A 27,504-nucleotide genomic window follows, 5' to 3' on the forward strand; every position below is an offset into this window, starting at 1 on the left:
TTAGCTGATACTGATATATCTTTCTATTCTATTCTGTAGACTCTGTTTCAAAAGCATTTCAGATTTTTTTTTAAAGCCAAATGACTTAGAGCCCATCTTATTGCAGAAGTTAAAAAGTAAGAAAGAGGTGTGGTAGGAAGCTGACAGAGATTTCTTTAAAAAATTAAAGAAAGAACTGCATTTGCTTAATAAAAAGGTATGTCAGTTCTTTCACAAAGTGAATATGAACTTTAGGACTGACCATTAAAGACCAAGAGACACATGGTTAGCTAACACTTGCAACCAAGACATGCATCTGTGTCTGAAAAGAGAATATTGCACTAAAAGAACAACCTTAAAAAGGCTTTAAACTCTTTCTTCTTCACTGATCTAAAAAAGTAACTAACCATTTCCTATAAGCAGCAGCAAACCTGGCTTGGTCCACATCCCTACAAGTTGATAACACATTATCAATGAACTGGTATTCCATTTCTAGACCAAGAGAGTCCTGCATAGGAGCACGCTTGAGGCGTTTCGTTTCTTGGGTATAACCTTGTTTGGCGCTGGATTCATTCAAACCATCAACATCCATAGCTTGTGCCGTGTGGCTTGTCACAGGACTGTGGTGGGAATTACTCAGAGTTTCATCACTGCTATCCACAGATGGTACCATCGTGCTCAGCAGAGGAAGTTTGTTGCTTAAGCGGTGCTGAAGGTAGAATACATGCCTTCTTCAGAGGAAAAGGAAGGAAGAAAAGAGGGGGAAAACAAAGTCATGCACGGAAAAGAATCTGCTGTTGCTGCTGAACTGCTTCAGTTAATTTTCCATCCCAACCCCATAAAGAGACACACAATCTCCTGTCACTGTTCACACCCTACAATAACAGGCTCCATGTCACTTAGGGAAATCTACTGTTACCTAGTTAGGAACATACACCCAGCTGGCAAAGCAAAAGCTTTCTGCAGATGACCTATCTTCCACCTATCTTTCATTCATCTTTTGCCCTTTAAACATTTAAGTGGGAGGAGGATGGTAACAGTATCTTGTGCCTCTTGCAAAAACTATAGGGACAAGTGGAGTTTACGTCAACAACATATTTAAGCTCAATCAATTTTTCATTCAGCAACCCTGATGATGCTCTTGAAGGTTTTCCAAAGGCTGCAGACATAGCTTAGATATCTTTTATTAAGAGAATACATAGAATAAACCAGGTTGGAAGAGACCTTCAAGATCACCGCGTCCAACCCATCAACCAATCAAACACCACCCAAACAACTAACCCACGGCACCAAGCACCCCATCAAGTCTCCTCCTGAAAACCTCCAGTGATGGCGACTCCACCACCTCCCCAGGCAGCCCATTCCAATATGCAATCACTCTGTCTGTATAGAACTTTTTCCTAACATCTAGCCTGAACCTCCCGTGGTGCAGCCTTAGACTGTGTCCTCTTGTTCTTGTACTGGCTGCCTGGGAGAAGAGACCAACATCCGTCTGTCTACAACCTCCCTTCAGGTAGTTGTAGAGAGTAATAAGGTCACCCCTGAGTCTCCTCTTCTCCAGGCTAAGCAACCCCAGCTCCCTCAGCCTCTCCTCATAGGGCTTGTGTTCCAAACCCCTCACCAACTTTGTTGCTCTTCTCTGGACTTGTTCCAGCAAGTCAACATCCTTCCTAAACTGAGGGGCCCAGAACTGGACACAGTACTCGAGGTGCGGCCTAACCAGTGCAGTGTACAGGGGCAGAATGACCTCCCTGCTCCTGCTGGCCACACTGTTCCTGATGCAGGCCAGGATGCCATTGCCCCTCTTAGCTGCCTGGGCGTGTGCAGGCTCATGTTCAGCCTACCAGCACCCCTAGGTCCCTCTCAGCCTGACTGCTCTCCAGCCACTCTGACCCCAGCTTGTAACTCTGCATGGGGTTGTTGTGGCCAATGTGCAGAACCCGGCACTTGGATGTGTTAAATCTCATGCCGTTGGACTCTGCCCATCTGCCCAGCCTGTCGAGGTCCCTCTGCAGAGCCTCTCTACCCTCCAGTAGATCAACTCCTGCCCCCAGCTTGGTGTCGTCAGCAAATTCTGATGATGGACTCAATGTCCTCGTCCAGATCATCAATAAAGATGTTAAAGAGCTTGGGGCCCAGTACTGATCCCTGGGGTACACCACTAGTGACTGGCTGCCAGCTGGATGTGGCACCATTCACTACCACTCTCTGGGCTCAGCCCTCCAGCCAGTTCCTAACCCATCGCAGTGTGCTCCCATCCAAGCCATGGGCTAACATCTTGGCCAGGAGTTTGCTATGGGGAACGGTGTCAAAGGCCTTGCTGAGGTCCAGGTAGACTACATCCACAGGCCTCCCCACATCCACCAGGCGGGTCACCTGATCATAGAAGGAGATCAGGTTGGTCAGGCAGGACCTGCCCTTCCTAAACCCATGCTGGCTGGGCCTGATCCCTTGGCCATCCTCTAAGTGTTGTGTGATTGCACTCAGGATGACCTGCTCCATAATCTTTCCTGGCACTGAGGTCAGGCTGACAGGCCTATAATTCCCTGGCTCATCCAACCGGCCCTTCTTGTGGATGGGTACCACGTTGGCCAGCTTCCAGTCATCTGGGATCTCTCCAGTGAGCCAGGACTGATGAAAAATCATGGAGAGTGGCTTGGCCAGCTCATCTGCCAGCTCTCTCAGCACCCTAGGATGGATCCCATCTGGTCCCATGGACTTGTGGGGGTCTAAGCTGCTGAGGAGAGCTCCTATCACTTGCTCTTGGAACACAGGGAAACTATGCAACTCCCTAGCTCCTTCTGCCAGCTCTGCAGGCCAGCTGTCTGGTAGACGTTCTTTCCCGCTAGTAAAAATTGAGGTAAAGAAGGTGTTAAGTACCTCTGCCTTTTCCTCATCCTGTGATACAACATTTCCCTCCATGTCAACCAAGGAGTGGAGGTTGTCCCTGCCCTTCCTCTTGCTATTAATATATTTATAGAAGGACTTTTTGTTGTCCTTCACATCAGAGGCCAGTTTGAGTTCCAAATGTGCTTTTGCCTCTCTAATTTTCCTTCTACATGCCCTAGCAACCTCTTTAAACATCCCATGGGTTGCCTCCCCTTTCTTCCAAAGATGATACACCCTCTTTTTTTCTCTTAGTTCTGTTAAAAGTTCATTACCCAACCAGGCTGGCCGTCTGCCCCGGCAGCTTCTCTTCCAGCACATTGGCACAGCCTGTTCCTGAGCCTTCATCAGTTCTTTCTTGAAGTAGGTCCAGCCCTCCTGGACCCCTTTATTTTTAAGGGCTTTCTCCCAAGGAACCCTCTGAATTATTTCCTTGAGCAACCTGAAGTCCGCCCTCCGGAAGTCCAGAGTGGAGGTCTTCTTGCTGCCCCTCTTAGTTTGACCAAATACCGAAAATTCAATTATCTCGTGGTCGCTGGCCCCTAAACAGCCTCCGACCACCACATCACCCACCAGCCCTTCCCTTCTGGTGAAGAGGAGGTCAAGCATAGCCTTGCCCCTTGTAGGCTCACACAGCACCTGGGATAAGAAGCTGTCCTCCATGCAGTCTAAGAACCTCCTAGACTGTCTCCTCTCTGCTGTGTTGAGATCCCAGCAGATGTCAGGCAGGTTGAAGTCGCCCATAAGGACAAGGTCAGGAGATCTTGAGACAGCCTTAAGCTGTCTATAGAATGCTTTGTCGACATCATCCTCCTGGTTGGGTGGTCTGTAACATACTCCAACCAGGATGTCTGCCCTACCGGTCTTCCCTCTAATTCTTGCCCACAAGCATTCAACCTGATCGTCCCTAATCTCTAGTTCAATGGCATCTAGTGCCTCCCTGATGTACAGGGCCACCCCTCCACCCCTTCTTCCTTGTCTATCTCTCCTGAAGAGCCTGTAGCCATCAATTGCAGCACTCCAGTCATGTGAGCTATTCCACCACGTCTCTGTGATGGAAACCCTTTAAAATCAGAACAACTTATCTTGAAACAGCAGGCAAAAAACAATCCACAAATCAGAAAGACATTCTTTGTACCAAGTCCTCTTACCTATGACACCACAAGGTTTCATGTCCCGGGTAAGTATCAATCAGTTCAGTGCACAGCTCCAACTCTTTTTCTAAATGATGGTGGACATCCACACTCTGCTCTTCTGTGCAGGCAGCTTCTGCCCCTGCACTCCCCTCATTCTTTTGCTCATTTAGCATTTGATTTTGAACCAGTGTATTATTGTCAGTCACAGTTCTGCCTATCAAGCACTTGAGTAGGAACTGGCGATAATGAAATCCACTATGGTCTGAGACATGCATGGATACCCAATATTTAGTGGATGAAAGTTCATCAAGGAGAATCTGAAACAAAAAAGCAGTGACAGTTATCAAATGGCATAAAGTAGGAACTGACCACCACCATTTCTGTATTAAGATCACCTCTCCTGGGGATTTCAGCCACTATGGGAATGGTTGAACACACAGAGAAAAACAAAATCACCAAGCTTTTTCCACTGTGTGCTGACACGTATCCTTGCACCCTTGCACAAAAGAAATTATACTTCTTCCAAACTCTAAAAAGGTAGGAGTCTCAGAAGCCTTCCCACAGACTTAAGGTGTTGGAACAGGCTGCCCAGGAAGGTGGTGGATTTGCCACCCCTGGAGGTGTTCAAAATGCATGTAGATATGGCACTTCAGGATATAGTTTAGTGGTCACAGTAGTTGGGTTACAGTTGTATTCAATGATCTTAAAGGTCTTATCCAGCCTCAATGACTCTATGTTTAAGGGGAAAAAAACTTCAAACCACTTAGGATGAGAAGTGGCTTAAAATAAAGACTATTTTGAGGATGTAGAGGGTAGGCTACATGGCTGTATTTAGGAGCATTTTAAGTTTTGCCCAGTGCATTACCAATGTCAGAGTGGGTGAGTTCCTTAAAAAAAAAAAAAGTCAACCACTAAATGCTGTGTTCCAATTCCTAGAGCCTGTGGCATGCAAAACTATTTGCCCAGAACAAAGTTGCTAGATTTGGTAATTGTTGAACTGCCAGGAAGGGAGTTCACAATTACTGTGGTAAATGCCTACATTGGTGCTGGCACCTACGAATTTTCTTTTAATTCCAAATAGTTTTAAATCTTCAAAAATTTATTTTTATGAACATGGAAGTGTTTGGCTACTGGGCAAAGCTTCTTTTACTTTGTTAGAATTAAGGAACCTCTTCCCTCTGCAGAGCCCTTCTGCCTTCTAACTGACCAACATCTGCTCCCAGCTTGGTGTCATCTGCAAATTTGCTGATGACTGACTCAATTCCCTCATCCAGATCCAGGACTTTGTACACGCACAAGAAACAGCTGTTCTTTCTGCTGAGCAGAGCCTGCCTACATTAACAAGAAAAATGGACAACGTATTCATTGCAGTATTTTGCCTGTCTTTTAAAACATTCTTAGCGCCCTGTGCTCACTTCACATGATACTCTCAGTCCAAGCCATAGGACCTGCTTGGCACACCAGTATTTTTATCTATTTTTTTCAGACACGGAAATACAAGCTTTTATTTGCTACTGTGTTAATACCTTGACAGACAGCTTTCCCAAATGCTGTATAACCCAGATGCGATGGGACCAGGCATTGTAGTTGCTTGGATATCTCCCAGCAGCTTCAGAGCAGACATTCATTTCTTCCTGTACTAGTTGGTGAATTCTCTCCACAGGTACTGCTCCCAAGTTTCCTTTAATCAGAAGACTAGGCAGGGAGTTTTCCTGAATTAGTTGTTGCAGCACCCATCGTCTGGTTAAACAAGGTACAGTGTTAACAGTGAGAGAACAATTTTAAGAGACAAAAATATTATTTTATCTTTATATAAAGAAATAAAACCCTGTTGGTATTTTAATGATCTATACTATACTAATCAGACAATAAGCAGTAAACACAGCCATCTGAACTCTTCCCATATTGAAAGCTATGACTTTATGATCACAGTCCAAAATACTTTTAACTCTAGCTGTATTTGTTTGTCCATGCACTCTAAGTGATAATGGCTACTTATAGCATACTAAAAGAAACAGAAGGAAACAACAAAATAATTGCGGAAAAAAGGCAAGAACTGTCTGCAGTGTCTTTCAGATAACTGTATGGCACTAAAATAAAGTATCCAAAATGAGACAGGTAATAATTTAAACAAAAAATTAACTCATTTGTGACTATTTTTCACATTTGACAGTACTGTACACAGTAAGTCAAATTAGTCTCTGTACATCAGCAGCAGAAAAAAGCGTGAAAGGGTTATGGTTTCAAGGGTTCTGAGTATAACCAAAACAAATGTCTATGCTGTTGAATTATACATACTTGATTTGGAGTGATGAGATAAGTGAAGATTCCTACACAGCTTTTTAACTTTACAAAGGGGCCCTACAAAAAGGGATCACAGATCTGTCAACTTGCACACAAGAGCATGCACCAACAGAATTGCAATGAGTTCAGGCAGAATGCTGTAGAAATCTGAACATTCTCTGGACTGCAACACAGAGGTTTTTCTGTTTTGTACTGGCTCGCATTGGTTCCAAAACCAATTTATTGCTATTTTCAGAAAGGTATCATTCCTGGTTAAAAGAAATCAATAAATACAACAATAATACATTAAATTTCTTTTTAAAATAACTACTTTTCAATCTATATATACAATTGTATAGACATATAAAAACTAAAAATATGACTGCTAAAAAAAGCAGTTTATAATCCATCTGCTTTTTCTCTCATTTGAAAATGTTTATAATATACTTGTTCATTGGTATTCTTTTAATTATAGTGTCTTTGTCTTTTAGTTATTAAAAAATGTACAGCTAAGAAAATCAAGCTCTTTGGACTGTTGTGCAATCTTATTTCACACAATCTAGCAATTTTGAAGACTTAATTTTTGCTTCTAAAAAAAAAAAAGACTTAATGTATTTTATAATTGTCCCATTCTAATTTTTTGCACTTGTGCCTGAAACTTGTTATCATGGGTGTGGAGAAAACAGAAGATTAATCACTATGCTGATGTAGAAATTTGTTTCTAACACATATCAATCACAGTCACCACATCCCAGTTCAGGTCAAATGTTTGTATAGTTATGCTCAAACGTATTTTCCTAGTTTAGGCAAACACAAGTAATAATGACAAATTATAACACTACTAAATTAGTCATAATGTAAGATTGCATGAAGTCACAAATAGATTTAAAAGTTATTTTTAATTATTTCTAATACATCAATAAATAATGAATCATCCATTTTGCCTAATTTAATAAAAATATATTGTTTATCATATATCAACTTCAGCATTAGTTACATGCGGAAAACTTCATACCTCTCCGGTGTTAGCTTACTTATTCCTACCAACTGCAGGAGAAGCTATTTCCCCATTATTTCTAAATACACCTTTTGCTTCAAAGCAATCAAGCAGCGTGAGTCAGTAGCATGGAGATGATGATGACTAACAGCTCAAGAACAACAAAACTGAAAGCCAACATTCCAGAAATTCATCATTGTTGTTGCTATATCAATACTACTTAGAAATACATTGACAAAAATTAAGTAGATGTTTATAAGTTAAGAAATTTTGAGAATATTCAATGCATGACATTGAGTTAATTTTGAGAATGTTAAGCTCATGCACTTAAGAGTTTAACAACTTCCTCTTCCAAAAATTTGTGTTACCAGTACAACTGACAGTTTGTTTTTGTTAGAATATGACTCCTCAAATGGGTTATCAGCTTCATGGTTGTCCTAATGATGGACATGTGAAATGCAAACATTGCAAATTGCTTTCAAATGCATTCTATTAAAAGCTTTTTAAGGCTGTCTACAAAAGAATAAGTTACCCTGTGAAAAATATACCATGGGAAAAAAAAAATAAATCACACTTATATCAAGTGGGGTTTTTTTAACAAAGAAGTTGAGCAATGGATCAACACTTCAGTTCGCTGTGCTACAGGCATCTTATGTACAATCAGTAGTTACTGAGATAGTCAGCTTTGGATGTTTGAGCAATTTTCAAAGGAACACACTCTGTTATTTTAGCATTTAGTAGTGGTGACTTAATGACATTGCTTAAGTTAGGAACAATAAAAATAAATTCACTAACTCAAAAAGACCAGTATTGGAATGGGAAAATAAAACAAAACAACTCTGGTTATGAAGGTCAGCTTTTACAGATTCTTGCCTTTCCCAAATACCTGCAGACAAGCAATATAGTAGTAAGTTGGAGGAGGGAAAAATGTAGAAATCTACAATGCTCAAATACTTACTACTGATGGAGTCAGATTTCTCTGGCTGATAACGTGAGGTGCTCCAAGACATGATAAACCTTTAAGAAAATTTATCCCACCTCCAAAGTTCATTAAAAACATTAAAAAAAAAAAAAAGGAAAAAAAAGGTACATATGACTTTAATTGTAAGTGTAAAACATAGGCAAATACCCTCAAGAGCCAAAGCACAGTATTTTGCATTGTCTGGCTCAACGAGTCTGTTGTATGTATAGGTGTCATCCTTCACCTATGGCTGTCCCATAGAACAGGGAAAAAAAATAAAAAGCAAACAGTAAAAACATTTAATTTCAGGGAGGTAACAGAAGACAAGAGAAACAAACCTATGAATCCATGTTTCTGGACTCTTTGGAAACTTGGTTAATGCCAGTTTTCCAAGATGCAAGTCTTTAAGTGGATTTAAAGTGCCAGACAGTATTAGTTCTTTCCTACAAAAGATAAAATAAATTTGTATGAATAAAAAAAGTAACTCAAAACCAAAACACAAATTCCAGTAACAAATGGTGTAGCATTACCTTTGTGTCATAATAAAGCTTCACTATCAAGCTACAAGAACTTGAAAAGCCTCTGGTGGATTAACCCATTCCACTCTGCTATATGCTTCAATACTATTCAACCAGGCCAAATAAAATAAACCCAGCTCAAAGAACTTAATCTGAATACACAACTAATTAGTTCCAAAACCTACCCAAAATCACTCAGTCAGAAGTATTTGAGTATGGGTCTCCATCAGAAAGCCAAGGAGCTTAGGCTTTTATAGGCACACTCTAAAAGCACCTTAATGACACAAGCAGGTTTTGTATATATCAATAGAAACACACATACCTATTAAAATTAAGCCCTTGGATCAACCTGCACATCTGAAAATAACAATTACTTTTCCACACAACCTCACACACACAAACCCACCTACTTTTAGTTTATAAATAAGGCTCAAGACAAAATCAAGGATTCGTAAATTTAGAAAGATGTGAGAAATGCTCTGTGTGTAGAACACTTTTCAAACTTAGTAAGAAGGACTAAAATCACTACATTTACTTAGGTTTAAAACTATTTCAGGTTCTGCCCCTGCAGAACCTAATGTTCATCCAATACAACTCTTCCCAGACTGCTTTCAACACAGATGGAACAAAGTGAACATCTGTAATCACCTTTCTTGCCTTCTTTGTGCAGAATTCTTTGACCCACACTCTTATAATTTTACTGACTGTCCTGGACATGTTTGTAGACATCACTTCAGCACTGGTTACTCACAGGACATTAGACTCCATGACCTATTCTCCAATCTAGTATGTAGCAGCTTTGAAGTCATGATACAGTAAGTCCCAAAGTCATCATTTGTAGACAGAAAATGTGCATTTCCCAGAAATACCAGAAGCCATAGTTTAAAACTCTGAGTGCAAGAACTAGAAACAACTTTGGCATGAGTTTGGAGGGTGTTCTTTGGGGAGGTGAGTGGCATGGGATTTTATGTTTCTTTGATGTTCCAGGCATTTATATTACCAGGACATCCACCTCCCAAACACAAAACTCTTGGTGAAGAAACTTTTCTTTCTATATTAGAGCATTAAAATAACATAAAAAACCCATAAAATACAAGCCTATGCAGGCACGTGTCCTGGAAGAGCCATTAACAAACCAGCTAAACTGCTTGGCCACTGTCCTTTCTCCTCCCTCCCCATTGCAGAGTGCAGGTTTGAGGTCAAGTAGCCAATAGAGAGGCGCCATTGAGGCAGCCTGGGGGGGTGGAAGCTGAACACTGTGCCCCACATTTCAGAGAAGCATCTGCACATATCAGAGGCTATTTGAGAAGGCCTGTGCAGTTTGCCTGCCATACAACATTTTGAACTAATTTGAATAGGTAATCTGCCATTGGGCCATTCAGTTTTCATACAGAAGATTTATAAGGGATGATTTGAGCACCCACATTTTTTCCTCCCCTGTTCACTAATGGGATTCAAGTCAGCTACAAGCACCCACTTCATGCTCCTGTCTTCACAGCAATTAGCTTCTTTTGTTCTAGCAGCATTGTGTTTGAGTCACAGATCTCCACCTCAGTAGAGTGCTCTCCCTCTCTCTCACTTCCTCTAATTTCAGATTCTACCATTTGGATTATTCTTGCCTTTTGGATTACCAATTGCAACTCAGAGCATCGCTTCATTCAGCAAAGGTTTTGGTGATTAACAGCTCAGTGGTTCAGGAGTAACTTACACTAATTCACCTGGTTATTTCTAAGGTTTGTAGCCTGTTTACCTGTTGCTTAACTGCGTTGTGGTCGATCTCGCCACCTGAGGTGGCATTATCATATGTTTTCACGTTTATAAGAGTTTCCAGTTTGTTCCTCTATATTCCAAGTTTCTGATTTTCCTAGAGTGTTTTTCCATTGTTTTATTAACAACCTGTTGTGTGTAATCAACCTATCATCAACCAGGCAGACAAACCTGGATTAAATTGGCTCGGAACAGTAATTGTTGATGTCTAATAAATCATATTCACATTTTATCATATTTCCAGCTTGCCAATTTGGTCAAAACTATATCAGCATGTTAAACTTGTTTAGAACAGCTTTAAAGTCAAGACAGGTTATCTGTCTCTTCCAAGCAGGTAACACATTGTGGCAGTTTTAGGCTATGTCTTTAAAATTTAGCTGCAGATTTTGAGCAGAAAAGTAGAAAAATATAAATTATTCACTACTGGGTGTAAAAAGGAAAACAAAAGATTATGCTAAATAAATTCATTGGGCAAAGTATGGGGTATAGAAGCAGTTGTTCCATAACACCTTTCATATTTCACTTCCATTCTCATTCCTTTTTTCTCCTGTGGTCTTAGCTGTTCTGCTTCACTCAGGAAGAGAATAACCACTTCTGGCTGGCCTTGAGAAAAGATAACACTGCTTCTCTAACTAACATTCCTTCCTTTTCTTTCCTCTTTGGTACAAAGGGAATCATAGAATCAACCAGGTTGGAAAAGACTTCAGAGATCATCAGATCCAACCTATTACCTAATACCTAACACCTCATGACAACTAAACCAGGGCTCCAACTGCCACATCCAACCCTTTCTTGAACACCTCCAGTGATGGTGACTCCACCACCTTCCCGGGCAGCCCACTCCAATGGCCAACTACTCTCTCTGTGAAGATCTTTCTCCTCACCTCGAGCCTACACTTCCCCTCGTGCAGCTTGAGACTGTGTCCTCTTGTTCTGTCACTGGTTGTCTGGGAGAAGAGACTAACCCCCACCTGGCTACAAGCTCCCTTCAGGTAGTTGTAGACAGCAAGGTCTCCTCTGAGCCTCCTCTTCTCCAGGCTAAGCAACCCCAGCTCCCTCAGCCTCTCCTCATAGGGCTTGTGCTCCAAACCCCTCACCAGCTTTGTTGCCTTTCTCTAGACACATTCCACAGCCACCATCTCTCTGGAACTAATTTTTTTCTACTGCAATAAAGTATTTTATCTACAAAAATTCTATTTTTCATGAAAGCCCTCCCAGACACTAACACAGTTTTCTGTCAGATCTCCAACCTCTCTAAAAGCCATCTAAAGACGGTCCTTTAAGACTGTCTCCACTCTTACCTAGGAAGCAGGAACACAGTATTCCCCCATCTCTGAGATTCACACAAAAATTACCAGACTGTAAGGCTGCAAAGAACTACTCATTCTGTGCTCTACTCTGGCTCTTCCTCCTCTGTAATGACTCTTGGACAGGTGCTGCAACATGACCAGTGGTGAAGATAGACTACTCCCAGCAGGTACAACAAAGGAGTAGGGTGGAGAAGAATATGTCTGGAACAAAGGATAGCTGCCTTGCTCCCCTTTTCTTGCATTGAGGTCTATTCAGCTTTGATGAGGTGCACAGGTCATGGCAGCAAATTGAACTACTGTCTCAAAAGGACTCAAGTATAATATTCAAAGAGAGACAACATGAGAACAGTGAAAAGACAGCATACATCAGTTGGGCATTACATGATTCAGAGAAAAGGATATGCCCATCTTAAGGTTGCAAACGGCCTTCTTTAGCTGATAGAAGAAAAGAGGGGTAGCAGTTCAGTAGGATTTGTAACCCCCAAATATGTGAGCCAAGTACATGCTTTTACATGCAACAGTGTATCCTTTAACATACACTACAGATATAGTAAAACATTAATAATAATTTTTAAAAAGAGTCTGAAACTATCTGCAAGGCATACAGGACAGAGAGATTTGTAACAATTCTTCAGTACTCCTTAGCTGAAAAGTTCTTACAGTGTCACTAAGTACTACTGACAGCTTACAGCTGACTTGTACTTACAACTCAGGTCTTTCTGATGCGATTTGCCGAGCGCTACATACCTCACGTTCCAAGCAGTGGTGAAGTCTGGGTTCAGCAGCAGCAGTGTACATGTGATATCTATCAGCTCTAAAACAATTAGCAAGAGACACAAAGATTAGTAGTGTTCACACACAGTGGTGTTCCCTCTGTAGTCCCTTACTCCCTATCCTTCATCAAAGTCTGCTGTATGGACAAGTTGTACCACAGATGCCTACCTTTCCAAAACACTGTGCCACTTTATTGCAGAAGAAATGCCAGGTTAATTCAATAGGGACCAAAATTTGGCATATCTTCCCTTTTCATTACTTAAAATAATGGACTTCTATCTTCCTAACAACTTGCATCTAAGAAGTTTCCAGGTCAAAATTTCTGATCTCTACCTGTACTGCTATAATCAACTATATACCATGACCTCAGTGAGAAAGAGCCTTTCCTTATCATTCTTGAAAATTTCTGATCTCTACCTGTACTGCTATAATCAACTATATACCATGACCTCAGTGAGAAAGAGCCTTTCCTTATCATTCTTGAGTGCTTAGTGATTTAAAACTGCAGACACATTTGACATATCTTACACAGATATGGTAACAGGCCCAGCACTCATGTGTCTAGACATGGTCCCCCTCTTTCCCCTGCCTTTGCAGGAGTTGGGGTAACATGGGAAAAGGGACAAAAGAGAGGCCCCAACATGTCTGGGTAAATAAGTCTACTTCTCGGGTTAAGAGCACGTGTACTGGCCACTGCTTCTCCCAGACCAGGCCTATGTTTCTGCCTCTTATGGCCACAGCCTGGCAGAATCCCTTTTCATTGGGCAATTGTGCTGGCTTCAGTTGCCCTATTGGCCCAATTGCATCTTGGGCAAGATTTATATACAGACTGATTTCTAGGCACCTTTGCCTTGCCTTGCTTGAACCTGCACTGCCTGCTTGGATCTGACATGCTTAAAGTTGCCTGGAGTTGCCTCCCCTCGAGTTGCTTAGTCCAGAGCCTGGGATAAAAGCCACGAGCCTACTCACTGCAAGCTAGAGAAGACACAAGCCATGGAGCCCAGCCTTGCTTCTCCTTGCAACTAGAATTTTGCTATGCCTCAGTTTACCCAGGCCAAAGCAAGAGCCCATCACAACAAGTGCTGTAAACGGCCCACCGTCCTGCTGGAGCCAGACCAGCCCTGAGACTGGTGGATGAGAGTGCCCCAAAAAGCCTCACCAGCTATACACAGCAGCAGCACTCCCCACTTGGGTGGAATCAGATATGAGTAATTAATTCATTGCCTCTTTGGCTTAACGGTTCTTGTCTAGTCTCCCCGCTCTGCGGTCGAGAGCCATTTCACTCCTGGGGATTCTCTCTTTCTGTTATTCCTACTGGTTTGCTTAAATTGGTAAAAATTGTTAAATTGCCTAAATACTATACATTCCCACTGTAAATATATATCCTAACCATATATTGAACCTATTTAATATGTCTTTGGCAATTTTTTCATATTAATGAATGTTGTTAGTATTTTTATTAACACCCATTTGCCGTATCTTAATTAATTATTCAATAAATTCCTTAACAGACAGTACCACTGAAAACACACCCTACTACTTTGGCCTAAGTCTGAGCTGCAGAAGGTTGCCTATACCACACTTATAAAAAAAATACATGCACTACAAAAAACCCTGTAGCTAGGGAAATCAAACACCACAACTATGAATTAGGACCCCAAAATAACTCTGCTAATTGCACAGAGAAGACTTCACATTGAGGGACAGCCTTGCTTCAGACTGAAGTTTTAAGACTAAATCACTTAAAGAACAAACAGAATATTTATTTGCAACTACACAGAGCATATTACACATATTACACTTACTTTGAAACAATGTCAAAAAAACCAAGACTGAGATATGGGTGCCAAAAAAAAGGAGTGTGGTGGTTTGAAAGGAAAGGCTCTGCTTTCCCTCCCCCACTGAGAAAGAGACCACGGCTAAACCCAGTCGGAGAAATGAGATTATATTTTACAAGGAAACAGATTATATGTAACACAACAAATACAGGTATTTTACAATATATACAGGAATATACAGCAAATGAACTCAACCAGAAACCAGACCCCCCACAGAGGGGGCCTCCCCCTGTGCCCCCCTTCACCCCCTACCTCCCTTCTCCCCCACAGAGGTAGAAGAAGAGACGAGGATGGTTAGCAGGACAGGGGAAGAAGCGGACAGGCCTGTTACAAGGAGTGAGTTAGTTCTTATCTCTTGGCAAGAAGCCCAGAAGCAGATCCAGCCGAAAGGGACAGCAAAGGAAGGAAGACTGAGAGAAAGTTCCCAGCTCCCCTGGGTCCAATCTCACCTCCCCCCTATACTTGGCCAATGAAATTTGTTTAGAATACCAAAATATTTTACAAACATTTAGCCAGTGTGCCCCTTTCTTAAAGGCACAGCGTCAAATGGCCACAGTACCCCTTGAGAATGTGACTCCTGCCCATTCCCTTTGCACTCCACTGCACCACTCAAGCACTTTTGAGCCCCACCACAGTAACAGTGGGGATTCACGAGGCATCTCTACTTAGGCTCAAGATAAGGACAGTACTGCCTTAGGTCCTTTAACCTCCAGTCTTGGGAGGCATAACATTAGATTAGTTAATTTGTTCTGTAAGTAATAAATTATTTCGCAATTGATAATTGTTTCAAAACTATCTAGGCTTTTAGCCACAAGGAGGTTTGGCTACACTCTCTCCTAATCACTCTGAACTTAACATACTGAACAGAGCATCGTACTCTAGGTGATTTCCATCAAAAAGAGAGGCATTCTTAACTTCTTAAGGGTAAAACCTTAAATGAAAAAGAGGGTATCTCATGGACCTAGATCTAACACTGTAAAAAGAAATTTTAAGCAATCCCTGATTAAATGCAACAGTAACATAATAAATAATATGCAAGTATATTAATTAAATATGCAGAAGAATGTGGCTTCATCTATTTTTGAACCAAGACTCCCACAGAAGTGGAGCACCTTTGTGTATTACTGTATAACTGCTCGATCATTTATGTCCAACAAATTCTTTCATGTACTTGAGCAACTTTGTACTGAACTGTTACAGCGATATTTTTTAAATTACCTCAAGGAAATAATTTAACTTCCCATTTTCACAACTTTTAGTTCAGGTGTTCTTTTCCCCTCCCTTTAAAGAAAGGCTTTTTGTGACCAAGGAATGAATATTTCTCATACGTGCAAAGCTTCTTCACAATTTGCTGCCTAAATGTACAAATCCTTTTCTTTGATTTACCCAATCCATGAACCAGGAAAGCACTTAAAGACCTATTTAATTTTAGAAAGAGGAATTGCCCAGTTGAAATATTCAGTACTACACATCTGTATTTCAAACTAAACACGGAGTGTTTTGCTCACTAGTGTTTCAATTTTACATTTAAAAACTTCATTAGCAACATTTTATGAAGTGTTCGTTTCATAAGGATCTATAGTTAAAATTGTGAGCTGCCATTGTTACACAAGTAGTGAGTCTGCACCAACCTCATGAAGGCCAAGTACAAGATCCTGCACATGGGTCCAAGCAACCCCAAGCACAAACGTGAGCTGGGTGATAAGTGGATTGAGAGCAGCCCTGAAGAGAAGGAGTTGGGGGCACTGGACAAGAGCCCACAACAAGCACTTGCAGCCCAGAAAGCCAACAGTATCCTGGTCTGAATCAAAAGAATTGTGATCAGCACATCAATGGAGGTGATTCTCTTCTTTTGATCTCAAGAGACCCCATCTCAAGTATTGTGTGTAGCTCTCTGGCCCTCAGTACAATACAGACATGGACCAACTTGAGCAGGTCCAGAGGAGGCAATAACTATGATCACAGGTCTGGAACACCTCCATTCTGAGAAACAGCTGAGAAAGTTGGGAATGTTCAGCCTGGAGAGAAGGCTCCAGGAAGATCTTATAGTGGCTTTCTAGCATCTAAAGGGGGCCTACAGAAATGATAGAGAACTCTTCATTGGCAAGTACAGTGGTAGGATATGGGATTCCAGATTCAAATGGAAAGAGAGAAGACTTAAATTAGATGCAAGAAAGAAATTCTTTACTATGACAGTGATGAGGCACTAAGATCAGTTGTCCAGAAAAGTTGTGGATGCCCCCTCCCTGCAAGTGTTCAAGACCAGGATGGTCAGAGATTTGAGCAACCTGATCTAATAGGAAGTGGCCCTGCCCATGGGACACAGGATGATCTTTAAGGTCCCTTCCAGACCAAACCATTCTATGGAAAAAAAAAAAAAAAATAGAATATAATAGCAATTTCAGAAAACCATAATGTGGTAATACAAATAATGTGCACACATAAATTGGGGGGGCAGTATTGGAGAAAGATAAAAGCATATGGAATAGCAATAAAAAGTAGTAGTCATGATTCTGGACTCCGAGTATCCAAAAGATACCATAGCTAAATGAAATGTCTGTCACAATAATTTATCAATGGCTGATCAGAAAGGATCCTTCAGGATCCCATCAGAAAAATATTACACTATGTCTGAAAGCAGACACTGGAACCAGCACTGGTTTTCCCCCTTGTTCTATTAAATATAACTTACAGTAATCCAAACAATGCAAGAGAGGTAATAAGAGACTACATTTACAATCACCATTTACTATAAGCATCATCAAAACACACAACTTAGTTTTGCTGCAGTCAAACATTAATCCCTTCACTACATTCAGAAGAAAACAATTACACTGTGAAATCCCAAGCACATGCTTTTGTCCACAAAAAGGAAGTTGGAGGAAAACATATGAGCATATTTCATACATACAGAAAATGTAGCGTCTCTTGATAGAGTATGCTCACCTATGTCACACTGAAGACAACTCTGTAAGTCCACCTGGAAAAGACTTTCACCTTCATTCCCTCCACCACTGCACTGCACTTCATTTTCCTCTAAATTTCCCCATCAGATGTGAAACTCAATTTTGGTGAAACATACTAAACTCTGTAAGCTGTACCTTGTGTTACAAACAGGTTATCAACATGGAGGTCCCGGATCATGTTTTGCAATAGTGACACAAAACCTCAAAAGACATGAAAACATAGAAAATCACATTTTTTCACACATTTTAAACTTACTTTGGTAATTGAAGAAACAAAAGGGAATAGAATTTTATTTTCAAAAAAGAAAAAAACAAGCAAGGCTTGATAAAAAGGCTGTAATCCAAACTTTATGCCATTCCAGGATTTACCACCATAGTTTTATGATCTGCATTTTGAGTGAAAGGACTCTGCAAGGTTTCATCTGGAAGCAGAGACTCTTCAAGGAGTTGGGACACTTTGCTATCATACTACTGCACACCATAGCATACACCATGGTATCACCACAAAAAAAGTACCAGATATCCTTTAACAGCTACCAGTGGTCTCCAGCCTTCAAGTGCAAAACTAATCTCAGTGGTTTGTATTTTGACTTGAAACATTTTTTTTTGTCTGTGGCAGTTTCTAGGGGAAGACTTTTCTGTAACACTTGAAACAGAAATGAAAAGTCTCCGTGCAGAAGATAGAATAGAATTAACCAGGTTGGAAAAGACCTTCAAGATCACCAAGTCCAACCTACCACCCAACACCATCTAAGGTTTGGAGCACAAGCCCTATAAGGAGAGGCTGAGGGAGCTGGGGTTGATTAGCCTGGAGAAGAAGAGGCTCAGAGGAGACCTTATTTGCTCTCTACAACTACCTGAAGGGAGGTTGTAGACAGGTCTCTTCTCCCAGGCAACCACCAACATAACAAGAGGACATAGTCTCAAGCTGCACCAGGGGAGGTTCAGACTGGATGTTAGGAGGAAATTCTACAGAGAGAGAGTGATTGCCCATTGGAATGGGCTGCCTGGGGAGGTGGTGGAGTCACCATCACTGGAGGTGTTTAGGAGGAGACTTGATAGGGTGCTTGGTTGCTTGGTTTAGTTGATTAGGTGGTGTTGGACAGGATGATCTTGAAGGTCTCTTCCAACCTGGTCTATTCTATTCTATTCTATTCATCCAGTCTCTTCCTAAACACCTCCAGTGATGGTGACTCCTCCACCTCCCTGGGCAGCACATTCCAATGGCCAATCACTCTTTCTGTGAAGAACTTCTTCCAACATCCAGCCTAAACATCCCCCGGGCACAACTTGAGACTGTGTCCTTTTGTTCTGTTGGTAGTTGCCTGGGAGAAGAGATGAACCCCACCTGGCTACAAATTCACCTCACAAACTCCTGGCTAAGACCTGTAAAAAAACCACTGCAATGAGAACCACTGGTCTTGTTAAGCTGGCTGTGCCAGCAGGTTCATCTCTTTAAATAATACAGTTTGTTTGTACCTACATGTCAGAGTCAACACAATTTCTTATAAGCTACTTTTATTGAATTTAATAATAATTTGCATTATACATTCCAAATTTGCAATTAGATCACAAACACAGGTTTCTAATAGAACCAGCAACTTGGTAGCAGCTGTCTAAAAGATCCAGGTGTTACTAGGTCCAACCCGTAAACCAGAGACAGAAATTGAAGTTATGCTAGAAAATAAAAGGTATTTAAGTAAAAGGAAGGTTACTGAGGTATAAGGAAAAAGGATAAATTAAAATGTATAGAAAACCAGGTGCAGCTGGCCAAGGATTCTATGGATGGAAGATGGATTCTCTTTGGATGCAAGTCCCCTTAGGTGTCTGGGATTGAAAATTTCAACTCAGCAACCCTACAGCTTGTGTTGGTTGCCAAGGTACACAATCCAAAGCCTACTCTCACCCTCTAGTAACACTCCTTTCTTTCAGAACAGGTTAAACTGCCTTTAAGAAAGACCAGTGTGGTATCAAACAGAGGTGTATTATCTGAACAATAATATAAGGCTCACCCTCAGTAAGTTTGCAGGTGACACCAAGGAGGCTCTACAGAGTGATCTGGACAGGCTGGATCAACGGGCCAAGGCTAATAGTATGATGGCCAAGGCCAAGCGGCAGGTCCTGCACTTACATTGCAACAACCCCATGCAATGTGACAGACTTGGGGCAGCATGGCCGGAAAGCTGTCCAATAGGTAAGGACCTGGAGGTTCTGTTCAACAGCTGGCTGAATATGAGCCACTGATGTACCCAGGTGGCCAAGAAGGCAAAGAGCATCCTGGCCTGCATCAGATACAGTATGACAAATCAGATCAGAGAAGTGATTGTCCCCCTACACTTGGCACTGATGAGGCCCCACCTTGATTACTCTGCTTGGTTTGGGCCCCTCAGAAGGGGCTCCTCAAAAGAAAGACACAGAGGCGCTGAAAGCGGGTCCAAAGGGCAGCAATGAAGCTTCTGAGTGGTCCAGAGCACAAGTCTTATGAGGGAACCAGGGTTGTTTAGCCTGGGGAAAAGAAGGCTAAGAAGAGACCTTATCACACTCTACACTACCTGAAAGTAGGTTGTAGTGAGCTGGGGGTCAGTCTCTTCTCCCAGATAACACACGACAGGACAAGAGGAAACAGCCTCAAGCTGCTCCAGGGAAGATTTAAATTGGGTATTAGGAAAAACTTCTTCAGTGAAAGTGGTCAAGCTGCAACAGGCTGCCCAAGGAAGGGAATACCTGCAGGTATTTTAAAAGATATGTTGATGTGGCACTTAGGGACATGGATTAGTGGTGGACTTCAGTGTTAGATTTACATCTGAACTTAATCTTAAGGGTCTTTTCCAACCTAGATGATAAACAAAAAATGTGCACTAACCACCACATAAAATACTACTCTCCATCTGGGTAACTTACCATCTTTGTTCAGCCATTGCTTTCTTTGTTTGTAGAGGAGAAGTTTATTGTGGACATATGGCAGAAGAAACTTGACACACCAGCTCTCCACACCAAGCTTGTTTTCTACCAGGACAATAGGGCTCCGGTTATATCTGGCTTCAGGGCAGGGTATTAATCCAATTTCATCTCTTGAAACAAAACAAAACAAAGAAACAAAAAAAGAAATACAATTAAACTTATTTCCACTTATTTTTCTCAACATAGCAGAATGGCAATGCTTCTCATCCAGTCAGTCCATCTTTCTCCCTGTTTTTATCTAAATCTATAGTCGCTGTTCTCAATTCACCCTCCTGATTCTTGCCAGATTGCAGATACGATAAAACACATTTTCAGGAAGCCATACTCTGCAAAACTCATGCAGCATATTAACTTGGCAAATAAATGATTCAGACATGTTTTAAGACACAAATAAGGACTTACGATGAGCAAAAGGATTAAATGTATTTTACCTCTGTATGTTTTACTGTGACACCGTATTGTAGTTTTGAGTTAAGAGCCACTAAGAAAATTGGTTTTGTTCCCCAATGCTGCAGTGATCAAAAACTAGAAATATTTCAAGACTTGCTGAAGACCCTGGAATTAACAGCCATCATTAGATGCATTAGAACGAATTTTAAAATCCCTTAAATGTTCTCTAGGAAGACTCCTTTTGGTGATTTTAGCTCTTCTCACTTTAAGATAATTGGAAAAGTTTTATTAGATTTCCCCAAATATCATAAGTGAGGAAGGTCCCTTTCTTGTATTTTTAGATAATTAAGCTGAGTTAAGCTGTGAAGTTGATAAACACAAGTACACAGATTGTTCACAGATTGCATCAGGTTGGAAGGGACCCTCAAAGGTCATCTTGTCCAACCAGGCTACAGTGAGCAGGGACACCTCCAATTAGATCACACTGGCTGAGGCCACATCAAGCCTGATCAGATGCCCAGTGGCCCTCCCTAAAACAAACCCTAGACAACATATTTAAACACATGATGATACAAAAAGATTCCTCTTTCACAAAATCACAATAGTACTGCACTGCTAGGGAAGAAGATATTTCTTGTGATGCTACTGTGATAGGTCTTGAGCTTTAGGTATCCCATGGTATCTCCTTTTTTTTTTCTTGACTACCATGTTTAAAATAAACCAACCTGTCCCCACAGTAATAACTAATGGCTGGGAGATGTGAATGAGGTACATCAGTGCAACTACAATTCTACTGACAATAAAGACTGGATCTAAGAAGCTGCAATTATAAAAAGCTGGGAGACAATCTAAAATATGAATATTTGAAAGGTGTGTATTTTTACATTCAAATTAAGTCTTGTGAAATAACTACATTGCTAATCAACTTACAGTATATGAAAGGTAGAGAAAAGTGGGACTAAATTCAAGAATTGAAACATTTCCCCCCCGCCCCTTACTGTGAAGAGTGCATCACGTATATGACTCTCTTTTAGAATTTCAGAATAAATTAACTTGAATGTAACAATTAGTAGTGACCTTAATGATACAACCAAAATCTTAAGAGAATCAATGGTATCCTGGGGTCCATCAAGAAAAGTGTGTCCAACAGCTCAAGGGAAGTTCTTCTACCCCTCTACTCTGCCCTGATGAGACCACTCCTAGAATACTGCATCCAGTTTTGGGCTACCCAGCTCAAGACAGACAGAGAACTGCTAGAGATAATCCATTGGAGAGCCACAAGGATGATTAGGGGACTTGAGCATCTGCCCTATGAAGAGTGAGAGAGATCCCTGGGGCTGTTCAGTCTTGAGAAGACTGAGAGGGGATCTCATCAACATGTATAAATACCTGAGGGGTAGGTGTCAAGTGGATGGGGCCAAGCTCTTTTTGGTGGTGCACAGTAATAAGACAAAAACCAACAGGTTCAAACTTGAACATAGAAGATTTCACCTCAACATGAGAAGAAACTTCTTTACAGTGAGGGTGACAGAGCACTGGAACAGGCTGTCCTGGGGGGTTAGGGAGTCTCCTTCTCTGGAGACTTTCAAAACACTTCTGGATGCATTCCTGTGCCGACTACCCTAAGTGATCCTCTTGAGGATCCTTCCAACTTCTAATGTACTGTGATACTGTGATCTTTCATAAATGAAAGAGAAATGCTAACATATTACCAGGCACTTCTAGCCAATACTTGCTCTAAGAAGAAGCTCTAAATATGACTGTTGCACTATCTAGGAGTTTCCCTTTGTTCACATTAATGTGCACTTGAATAGAAACTTCTGCAGCAATAACCAAGTTCAGCACTGATGACACCCTCACTAATTATTGCAAGCAAATGATTTTACTTTCTAATGGTGTGTTTGGAAGTATTGATGCTGCGCAAAGGTGTTAAACAATCTAACAAAAAGAACACTGGCAAGATAAATTTCATACTCAGCTACAGTAAAGACCTAAGGAAGTATCTCTCTTTCTGAATGCCCCACAGAGAAATTTTCAATCACTCCAGTAAAAACCTTGACTCAGTTTTGTAAAAGAGTCTTGTCAAACATCAAACAGTACCCTCAGATTTTGCACCAAATACTAGGTTACCACAGAGCAAAGTTGATCTGCTCAGCGTCAGTGAATTATTCAGGTCCAAGGGAATAGCGGGCATATACGAATTTATCAGGATTTATGCACATAGGACAAAGTGAAAACTTTTTCCAGTAAATGCCACAGCATTACAAAATTGAAAAGTAGCACATTGGCACAGTCAGCCAGTTGAAGAAAATGGAGCTGTTAGAGAGATGCAACAAAAATAATTGTGTTCTACATTTAGTTAGAAGTAAGCTTGTGATGGAAAGGTGCAGCCTTGCACAAGTGTAATTTAAAGCAAAAAATTCCCAACAATCCAACGTTTTATTAGGTCTAAAATTGTATTTTCACATAATTTTTCACTGTGGACCAGGCACAATACCCACCATAACAGCTGCAAAACTATGAACCTGCCAGAGCAAAACACCCATTCAGACACATGCAAAGGGAGCAAGTGAAAGAAGACAAGGGACAACAAATGGTTGAAGAAACACAAGTCAGAGACAAAAATATGACATGTCAGTAGAAACATCATGCAAATAGCAGATTCCTCTTTTTCAGTGGAGCCAGGCAGATGCTACCTAAAAGAATTCAAATCTGGATCTACAACATGAACAAATGCTTAATTCATGAGAATAACATCTGTCAGGAGCTGCAATTGGTTACAATTGTTCTGGCCACCAGCAGAAAAGACAAGATGACTCTCAGACATCTTGAAAACATCTGGCCAGCATGGCTACAACCTAGTGCTCTATAGGCTGAGAGGCATGACAGCAAAAGACCTGCAGTTCACACTAGCTATGCATAGTCCCAATTTCAAGTACTGCAGTTCAGACATCTACCAGAACACAGTATAACTAAGGTTGGAAGAGACCCCAAGGATCATCGAGTCCAACCTGTCTCCACAGACCTCATAACTAGACCATGGCACCAAGTGCCACGTCCAATCTCCTCTTGAACACCTCCAGGGACGGTAACTCCACCACCTCCCTGGGCAGCCCACTCCAATGACGAACAACTTGCTCAGTGAAGAACTTTCTCCTCACTTCCAGTCTAAACCTCCCCTGGCACAGCTTGAGACTGTGTCCCCTTGTTCTGGTGCTGGTTGCCTGGGAGAAGAGACCAACCCCTTCCTGGCTGCAACCACCTTTCAGGTAGTTGTAGAGGGCAATGAGGTCCCCTCTGAGCCTTCTCTTCTCCAGGCTAAACAACCCCAGCTCCCTCAGCCTCTCCTCATAGGGCTTGTGCTCAAGGCCTCTCCCCGGCCTTGCTGCCCTTCTCTGGACACGTTCAAGTGTCTCGATGTCCTTCTTAAACTGAGGGGCCCAGAACTGGACACAGGACTCAAGGTGTGGCCTAACCAATGCAGAGTTGACCTCCCTGCTCCTGCTGGCCACACTATTCCTAATACAGGCCAGGATGCCATTGGCCTTCTTGGCCACCTGGGCACACTGCTGGCTCATGTTTAGGCACCTGTCAATCAGCACCCCCAGGTCCCTCTCTGTTTGGCAGCTCTCCAGCCACTCTGACCCCAGCCTGTAGCTCTGCATGGGGTTGCCGTGGCCAAAGTGCAGCACCTGGCACTTGGACTTGTTAAATGCCATCCCATTGGACTCTGCCCATCTGTCCAGTTGGTCGAGGTCCCTCTGCAGAGCCTTTCTACCCTCTAACTGACCAACATCTGCTCCTAACTTGTTGTCATCTGCAAACTTGCTGATGACTGACTCAACCCCCTCATCCAGATCATCAATGAAGATGTTAAAGAGGATGGGGCCCAGCACTGATCCCTGGGGGACGCCACTGGTGACTGGCCACCAGCTGGATGTGGCACCATTCACCACCACTCTCTGGGCTCGGCCCTCCAGCCAGTTCCTAACCCAGCACAGAGTGTTGCGGTCCAAGTCACGAGCTGACAGCTTAGCCAGCAGTTTACTGTGGGGGACGGTGTCAAAGGGCTTGCTGAAGTCCAGGTAGACTACATCCACAGGCCTCCCCACGTCCACCAGATGGGTCACCTGATCATAGAAGGAGATCAGGTTGGAGAGGCAGGACCTGCCCTTCCTAAATCCATGTTGGCTGGACCTGAGCCCTTGGCCATCCTTCAGGTGCGCAGTTATTGTCACCAGGATAATCTGCTCCATCACTTTCCCTGGCACTGAGGTCAGGCTGACTGGCCTGGAGTTTCCAGGTTCCTCCATCCGACCCTTCTTGTGGATGGGGACCACACTGGCCAGTTTCCAGTCATCTAGGACCTCTCCAGTGAGGCAGGACTGGAGGAAAATGATGGAGAGCGGCTTGGCCAGTTCATCTGCCAGCTCTCTCAGCACCCTAGGATGGATCCCATCCGGTCCCATGGACTTGTGAGTGTCCAAGTGGCTCAGCAGGTCCTGAACTAATTCCTCATGGATTTCCAGGGCATCACACTGCTCCCCGACCCCATCACCCAGCTCAGGAGGCCACTCATCCTGGACTCCTGCCTTGCTGTTAAACATTGAGGCAAAGAAGGTGTTCAGGACTTCAGCCTTTTCTTCGTCTTCAGTCACCGTGTTCCCCTCCATGTCCAGTAAGGAGTGGAGGTTCTTCTTGCCCTTCTTTTTAGTGTTAATGTATTTGTAAAAATGCTTTTTATTTTCTTTCACAGAGGTGGCCAGCTTCAGTTCCAACTGGGCCTTTGCCTCTCTAATTTTATTCCTACATAATCTAACCACTTCCTTGAACACACCTCAAGAAGCCTTCCCCTCCTTCCAAAGGTGATACAGCCTCTTTTTTCCCCTTAAATCCTCCTGGAGCTGCTTGCTCATCCAGGCCGGTCGCCTTCCCCGCCGGCTCATCTTTCGGCACATGGGAACCGCCAGTTTCTGTGCCTTCAAGAACTGTGGCTTTTTTTACTTTTAATGGGTAAGCTAGAAGTAGCTTATGCTTTCTCATGTGAAATGTGATACAGTGCATCAGTCTTGAAGTACATGACTCTTGTAGCCTACATTCATCTGAGATTTTGTATGAATGAAAATAACAACAGCAGCACATTCTTTAAAAACACAGGCTCAAAGCTTGCTACCAATAAACAATCCTGGCTAAGGATTGTAGTTATTCATTCATAACTACTGCCTGTTTACAACACACTATGCCTCACAACCTAAAAATGAAGTTTCATAGGAAAATGCAGTTCTTTTTCAGACGGCATCCATATGCTGCATTTTAAAACCTGACCACCCACCCAAGTTGCTTACTACATTTATAGAAACATGAGAGAATTCATTCTAATTCTCTCTTTTAAGCAAAGGAATAAATTATGTGCCTATAAAATTCTCCTCTGTAGTTGCTCAGCGTACCATTTTCTGGAACAAATTAATAGGCCACCACCTCAGAGACTGCAGCACTTCCAACCAACACAAGTATACCATATTTATGTTATGAAGCTGATATCCAACTACCTCATTTTCCATAATCAATATGGAGTTTACAGCAATAGAAAGGCATTTCCCTACACAGTGGCTGTCTTGAAACACCAAAGGATGGCTAAGGAAACACAAATACTGGAAGTACCTAAATCAGGGTCTCAGAGCTTATCAGTAACAGAAACAAAAATAAAACACAGAACAGCTGCCCTGACAGATTGTTAGATAAACCTGATTCTCACATGATGGCAATAATGTAGCTTACGTTTTCACTATCATTCTGTTTGTCTCCATCAAAACCACAAACAGTGAACAGCATGGGCATCTCTATTAACAGACACAGACTTGAACCTGGCATTCATAAAACTGCTCGGATTGTACGAGGATGCCACTCGCTAAAAGTCAAACCCGAGGTGTGCTTCCACCAGCGTTAAGGGACAGCCTCAGACACACATGGGCCCCGCCGCCTTCAGCGAGGCTCAGCAAGCCCGACCCACCCGCACAGGAAAGGTCAATCCCATCTCCCGAGCACTGTGAGTTTAACATTACCATAAGTCAAATTCAAGCAGAGTTGACTCAAGAAACTATCTTTGAAAAGTTATTAATCGTTTTCGGATTACAGAGTCCTTGCCGACTTCCATAAACTAGTACTATCGACGAGATCTTTTCTGCCGCCGGGCAGACGAAGCAGCGGCTGTGCGGCTGCCGCAGCCTGCACTACGCGGGCCGCAGGCCGACCAGGTGCTACTTCAGCTCCCGGGGCAGGGACGTGGTTTTCCCCAGAAGATGAGGCAGTAGGAGAGCACAGAAGACACCTAACATCGGCGTCCTACCCCGACAAAGCACAGGTACCAAAGGAGCCGCCTGCCGCTGCCGTTAGCAGGTTGGCACTCCACAGGGAGGTGCGGCTCTGGAGTGTTTGCGCTTGCCTAGGAAACCAGGCTTGGTCCTCGACCGCCTCCTCAGGGCGTGACCTTGGGCCCGGCACCCGGCCTGACGGGCACTGCCAGGCGGCCCGCGGAACCACCGCCGGGGACCCCACAACCCTATCCGATCGAAAGCAAGAGAGAGAGGGGTCGCCGCCAGCCCCGAAGCACGCAGCGTGCTGCCACTCACATGTAGGGGTTCCGCTGGAAGGCGTTGCGAATGTCCTTCACCACCCGCTGCACCAGCACCGCCACCTCCTCCGGCGACTCGGCCATCTTACCCCTCCGCAGCCAGCTCC

The 27,504-nt window shown here is 42.6% G+C and overlaps 1 protein-coding gene across 1 annotated transcript; it reads right to left on the reverse strand.

Annotated features, from left to right (window-relative positions):
- Positions 1 to 361: 361 nt before the first annotated feature.
- PTAR1 (protein prenyltransferase alpha subunit repeat containing 1) lies at positions 362 to 27,504 on the reverse strand. Its single transcript, XM_054178308.1, has 7 exons — positions 27,396 to 27,504; positions 20,317 to 20,486; positions 12,585 to 12,651; positions 8,581 to 8,685; positions 5,528 to 5,741; positions 4,017 to 4,318; positions 362 to 710 (listed from the first exon to the last, which is right to left on the reverse strand). The coding sequence occupies exons 1-7, from the start codon at positions 27,479 to 27,481 to the stop codon at positions 362 to 364; spliced, it is 1,293 nt and encodes a 430-aa protein (XP_054034283.1). The 5' UTR covers positions 27,482 to 27,504.

Source organism: Dryobates pubescens, chromosome Z (assembly GCF_014839835.1).
Source record: "Dryobates pubescens isolate bDryPub1 chromosome Z, bDryPub1.pri, whole genome shotgun sequence".
In the NCBI taxonomy this organism is placed as follows: Eukaryota; Metazoa; Chordata; class Aves; order Piciformes; family Picidae; genus Dryobates; species Dryobates pubescens.

Coding starts and splice junctions, on each gene's coding strand:
- PTAR1 (XM_054178308.1), bottom strand. CDS start 27,481: ATGGCCGAGTCGCCGGAGGAGGTGGCGGTGCTGGTGCAGCGGGTGGTG. Junction 20,487..27,395: donor TTCCAGCGGAACCCCTACAT/GTGAGTGGCAGC, acceptor TTTTGTTTCAAG/AGATGAAATTGGATTAATAC. Junction 4,319..5,527: donor TGGGAAAGCTGTCTGTCAAG/GTATTAACACAG, acceptor TTTTTGTTTCAG/ATTCTCCTTGATGAACTTTC.